Genomic DNA, 6065 nt, shown 5'->3' with positions numbered 1-6065 from the left:
GCCCGGCTCCGCGCAGGCACCGCCGCGGCCACCCCTGGAGGGGGGGGGGAGGGGGGGGGCCTCGAGCACCAACGGAGCAGGCGGCGCCGCGGACAGCCCCGGGCTTCCGTGAGAGGGAGGGGCAGCGCTTATCGCGCAGGCAGCGCGGCGGGCAGCCCTCGCTCCTTAGAGGCACGGGGGAGGAGCGGGGGGGGGGGCCTCGAGGCGGTTGCCGCGCAGGCAGCGCGGCGGGCAGCTAAGGGCGGGGGCCTGAGGCGGCGCCGTTGCCATGGGGACGGGGAAGGGGCAAGATGGAGGGCGGGGGGGGAGGCGCTGGGCCGAGGGGGGGATGGCGGGGCCGGGCCGGGCCCTGCTGCCCCGAGACCCCCCCCCCCCCGCGGGAATCCTCGCTGGGCAGCCTGGGGGCCCGCTGAGGGGCGAGGGGTAGAGTTCCAGTCAGGGGAGGCGGCCCCCGGGTGCGGGAGGCCGCGAGCAGCGCAGCCCTAGGGGCCCGGCCGCAGGACGCGCGGCTCGGCCCGAGGCCGCTGGTCGGGTCAGTGAGCTGTGGTCGGGTCAGTGAGCTGTGGTCGGGTCAGTGAGCTGTGGTCGGGTCAGTGAGCTGCTCGGAGGTCCGCGCTGAGCCTGAAGGGCTGCGCGTGGGGCTGGGGAGCAGCTGGTAGAAGCGCAGCTGGGAGAAACGGCTTCACTTCGGTACCCCTTTCTTAACGTTCTCGTTCCAGTTTCGGCATGTGGAAACAGCAAACCAAGCCAGACGCGCCCCTGTGTTTTCTGCGGCGTGACGCAACCGAAGACCCCGTTAAACTTAAAGTCATCTGCAAAGGGATTTGGGCAGCCTCTTCTCAGGGGTTTGTGGGGATAGGACGAGGGGCAATGGCCACAAAATGGAGCCCAGGAAGTTCCGCACCAACATGTGAAAGAACTTCTTCACAGTGAGGGTGACGGAGCACTGGGACAGGCTGCCCAGGGAGGTTGTGGGGTCTCCTTCTCTGGAGATATTCAAGGCCTGTCTGGATGCCTGCCTGGGCAGCCTGCTCTAGGGAACCTGCTTTGGCAGGGGGGGTGGACCCGATGGTCTCTCGAGGTCCCTTCCAACCCCTACAATCCTGTGATTCTGTGAAAAGCAGTGTGGGGTCCAAGTCTGGAGCTATATCGCCTCATCTGTGCCCATACGGCTGAAATAAGGCAAGAAAACAGCGTTCTCTCATCAGAACACATGACTCGTGTAGGTATTTACAGGTCACCGTCATTCTGTAAGATTCAGGCCCAAAGAGCTGCCTTTGTTTGCATTCATGCTCTTCATGTGCTCATACATGATGCATAAAGACATGCAAATGCCTTGGGGGGGAGGGGTTACGTCATTAGCATGCTGGTTTAATTATGTTCTTTACCACAGTGATCACTTGTGTCATCTCGGGACGTCCAAGCAGGTTTTCCTGACGTGTGTGTGTATACATACATCTGCCATTAAACAGAACCCGACGTTTCCAAGGGTCATAAAGGGTTTCGCGCTGTTAAAAGAAAGAAAACACCAGCTGCCTAGGAGTGACCGTCGGATACCAGGAGTGAAACTCCGGACTGAAAAGGCCCTGAGCACCCCGGCCTGGTGTCCCAGCTGACCCCGCTCTGAGCACGAGGCTGGACTTCGTGCTCCAAGCAGAATTACCGGTGATTCCCTGCTAGGTCACGTCAGGATCGCCTCACCTACGTTACCAGTGCTTTAGCTGAGGTGTCGGATATTGGCCGTTGTATTGCAGAATTACACCTGTATGTGCAATCTCCTTCCTTTTGGCCGCTTGCAGATCGTAGGAAACATCCTCTAATTTAAAATCCCTCCGCATATAATTGCGTCGTCTGGCTGCTGTCATTTTGTTTGGACACACTCCTACAGGTTTGTTGGTTTATTTAATGAGCATCAGTTAATGGCAACTAAAATCTCATGTCCTGCACAAAAACGGTTGAGATGCACCTGTGTTGTTTAAAATATACATCCAGAGACTGTGTGTTGGTGAACTCCTAACAATTAAATGTGCAGAGCAGGCTGACTCATAGGAAGAGTGGGTTTCTGGTCGTTTAAACATTAGGCTGCTGAAATTTATCTTGGCACGCAGCAATATTTGAACTGCCCAAAACGAAGGGCACGATAATATTTTAACAGGGGAAGGGATGGAAGTAAATTTTCGGTCTTCAGTTTTAGTGACTTCAGAAATGACAATACTTGTCCTCACGTTCCCAACAGGAGGCTGCGTTTAGAAAGCAGATTATTGTCTACGCTCCCAGGCTGCACAGTCAGCAGCTGCTCGTAGGAGAGGAGGGGAACCCTTGCCATTTATCAGCGGGCAGCAGAGTCTTCAGATTTGGCTGGCTGACACGAAAAGACGGCTGTCCCAGTCCTCAGGATTTGCTCTCATTCTCTCATAAATCATAGTAAAATAATTTTGCCGCCAGCTTGGTGTAAAAGCAGATCCCCGCTTTGTTTTTTTTGTTAAAAGGTGGAACTTACGTGCTTCATTCTCCTCACACTTGGAATATTTGCTCAGTGAGCACAGGACCGGCTGGCTGCTGACTGTTTAATATTGTTAATTAGGTAGAGTTAACCCCAGGGTCTTTAAAATGTCAGCACGTGGCTTGTTTGTCTTCAGCCCGAATGAATTTTTAATTCACTGCTAAGGTATTTAAATTTTGCAGCTAATTAAAACTCCCCCAAAAGTTGTTTGCAGGTGACACGTCAACGACAGTCGGAGTTAGAGCTAGAAACCAACAAACGAAACCAACTGCTGTGTATATAGCAGAAAATATAGCAGAAAATACAGCAGTACCAGCTTGGTGAGCTAAGGATGTAAAAGCAGGGAGGAAAAGACAGCCCAAAAACCTAGGAGAGGAGCAGCGCTAGTTCAGAAACTCTTTCTCAGCATCCTGAAACATGAGCTGGAGGAAGAAAAACCAAAGCTCTGTTAACATGTCAACGCTCCTCAGCTTTGTACGAGCGCAGCCCTCGGAGCAGTCGGAAATAAATCTCTTTAGAGCCAGCATTTCAGCACGGAAACCCTGTGCCGGCTGCTTGGCTCCTTAGCTGCATCCCTTTTCTCTTCCAGGCCTTCGGTTAACTCCTCACCTGTGGGTCCTGGTCCTGCCCTGCTCCCCTTGGCAGCTGTGCCCCGTCCCTCTCATTCCTGTTGCCTCTGCGCTTCTGCGTTCACAGTTGCTTCGCTGTTGACTGTTCTGGAGGGGTTTGAATGGTGGTTTGAGACAATATTTTTACTTTCCTGAAACTACTCCAGGGTTTTGAGTTTTGGCAGCCGATGAGCTTAGTGTCTGCAGGGGACTCATCATCAGTTACCACTGGGGAATGTTAGGGATTGATTTAACTCAGCCCGTGAGCAGTAGGAAATGACATACTGGTGACAGCCTCCCCGGCAGTTGGTGTTGCAAATAGTTTAGCTGTGAGCCTAGACTTAATTGTTGCTAGGTGCTTCCCAGCCGGAGGAGGCAGAGTGTCCCTCGCGCGGCACGGGGCTGGAAGATACTGGGGAGAATCGCAGGGACCAGGTGGAGAGGGGACTGCGGCTCTCAACCAAAACCAACTGACCAAAACAACAAAAAGAACCTATTTTCTAACTAAAAAGAACCTGTTTTCTAACTAAAATACACAAGGTTGCTCTTCAAACTCCCTAGCTCCCAGCTCTTCCTCCCATCCCGCACTCCATGTACGCTTAAGCTGCTGACTTGAAACAAAAAGCGGAGAGATCAGGCCGCTTCTTGTAATGTGTGACCGAAGAAAAGGGTCTTTGTGAAGCTTTTGAAAAAGAAGAGAAATGCGGCCTGGCGGTGGGTTTTCAGCGCTCCAGGAGAGCCTGCCTCTGGTCCTGCTGGCAGGTGACGTGAAGTGTGCTTTTTATTGAAAGTCCTTTGGCTCTGCCAACTGCAGCAACAAAGCCGCTCTCCGTTCTGTTTTTGCCAAGGGGAAGGGATTCATCTTATTGATGCTGTGCCACGGCCACTGTCTCATTAGGGAGACGGACCCTTGCTCTATCGGGGGGGGAGTTTACAAAACTGCGGTGACTGAAGGAGAGGGCAGAGCTACAGCCCTCCCACAAGCTCCGTCCCTTGTTCCTCCGGTACGTTCTGTCCAAGGTCGCTTCAGATCACACTGAGCTGCTGAAATCCCTTTGTTTTCAACTGAGCAGCAGAGCTGGTGCAGCCCACCCTTTCCCCCTTTAGTCTTTACCACGCCACATGAAAAGTACAAAGAATAAATACAGTGTCTAGAAGCCCATAAGGGCTTAGTTGTTGGGCAGCTACTTGTGCACTCTCTCTACTGTTCCCCTTTCCAGAAAATAAAATGAGGCTCTTGTAGAAGAAAAGTGTTGTGATGTTCTCAAGGTGGCCATCGCAGCTGCGAAAACAGAGGGGCTGAACCTGCATCTGGGATGCCCAAGCTGGTTAGGATAAGGAAGGGGAAAATACAGGAAAAGGATAGCATTTTTCTTTCGTTTCTAGAGTGGTTGGCATTTTTTTTTCCTTTGTAATTCGTATCAGCATGCAGAGAACCCTCTAAATGTTTTTTAACAGTTCTGAGGAGCATGACCATTGAAATGCTTTCTGCAGGTCAATATTAATGTGTCTTTGTAAAATTCAATTTTATGCCTTAGTACAGAATTACTTAAGCATATGCACTCTAGGGGGTTGTCAGTATTTTTAAAATTAAGCCCTGCTATTTCTGTGTTTATGTGTACGAGTTGGCAATTTTAATGCAAATTACGGTTTCTTAAAATAACTGAACCTACAGAGGCGACGGTGAGCTGCTTTCAGAGGAGAGCCTTCATCTCAAAGACCAGGTGTGTTGCGAAGCTGCCTAAATCGCCTCTTTACAGCCTTTCTCACACTTCTTGTGTGGACTGGGGTTATTATTTGCAGAGCATCTCAACATGGACCTATAAACACCACAGGTGTGAAGCACAGCGACAACGTGCATGTTTTCCAGAAGGTGTAATGCTTGCCCTTGGCTCTGTGGGGTGTGCTGCCTCCCCTGGGCTCCAGTCGCAAGGTGAGGGTGCCATAGGTGCAGGGGGATTTGGCCTGGAGGCAACCCTCAGACCCCACAGGACGGGTGGCAGCGGGCCACCAGCACCTCAGCCAACCCTTCCCATTCTGTTACCTCCAAACTACCCACGCGCTCCGCTGGGTTACAGCTAGATAAACACTTGTAGCTAATAAAAAGCCCCCATCTGGGCTTTAACTCGCCCAACCAAAGCCATTACACTCCCGTTTTGCCGTTCCTCTTTATTTATTCAGCTCTAAACTGGCCGCCTAGGGCGGCCTCAGCCCCACGGCACCTGAGGCACCCGCAGCCTGGGCTCAGCGGGCGCGGCCGCCCCGCGGGCCTCGGCGGGGGCTCCTCACGGCGCCGGGGGAGGGAAAGGGGAGGGAAGGGGAAGGAAGGGGCTGGAAGGGGAGGCCCCCAGCCGTCCCCGCCCGCCGCCGTGCCCTCCCCGCACGTCACTTGTTATGTCTCCGCCGGCGGCCGCGGCTCCGCCGGGGCGGGGACAGCGGCGGGAGGGAGGCCGGGGGCCCGCAGCCCTCAACGCCCCGCGGCCGCCGGCTGCCGCCCCCTTCCCTCGCCCCGTTCCCCCCTCGTCTTCCTCCTCCTCCTTCCCCAGCCCCAGCCCGCCGGGAAGATGTGGCTGAAGCTGTGCTTCTTGCTGCTGTATTTCCTGGTGCTCTTCGTCCTGGCCAGGGTGTTCGAGGCCGTGGTGTGGTACGAGACCGGCTTCTTCGCCACGCAGCTGGTGGACCCGGTGGCGCTGAGCTTCAGGAAGCTGCGCACCATCCTGGAGTGCCGGGGGCTGGGGCACTCGGGGCTGCCCGAGAAGAAGGATGTCCGGGAGCTGGTGGAGAAGTCAGGTAGGGCCTCTTTCTCCTTCCCTCCGGCCTCCCTCCTTCCCTCCTGCCTCCCTCTTGCCACCCTGCCTCCCTCCTCCCTTCCCTCCTGCCTCCCTCCTTCCTTCCTTTCCTCCTTCCTTCCCTCCTGCCTCCTTCCCTTCTTCCCTCTCTCCTTTCCCCTCCTG

The 6065-nt window shown here is 54.5% G+C and overlaps 1 protein-coding gene across 3 annotated transcripts in view; it reads left to right on the top strand.

Annotated features, from left to right (window-relative positions):
* Nucleotides 1–5455: 5455 nt before the first annotated feature.
* LOC121070164 (charged multivesicular body protein 3) overlaps nucleotides 5456–6065 on the top strand; it is a 30678-nt gene continuing 30068 nt past the window's right edge. The window contains exon 1 of one of the 3 annotated variants that reach the window (XM_040556849.1): nucleotides 5456–5901. In XM_040556849.1, coding sequence (XP_040412783.1) covers nucleotides 5676–5901 — 226 coding nt within the window. In that variant the 5' untranslated portion in view covers nucleotides 5456–5675. The remainder of the gene's footprint in view (nucleotides 5902–6065) is intronic. The other 2 variants (XM_040556847.1, XM_040556850.1) reach the window with 2 other exon arrangements.

Source organism: Cygnus olor, chromosome 4 (genome assembly GCF_009769625.2).
Source record: "Cygnus olor isolate bCygOlo1 chromosome 4, bCygOlo1.pri.v2, whole genome shotgun sequence".
Taxonomy (NCBI): Eukaryota; Metazoa; Chordata; class Aves; order Anseriformes; family Anatidae; genus Cygnus; species Cygnus olor.
The sequence above is the reverse complement of the archived record's forward strand: the minus strand, read 5'-3'. Positions and strand labels throughout refer to the sequence as shown.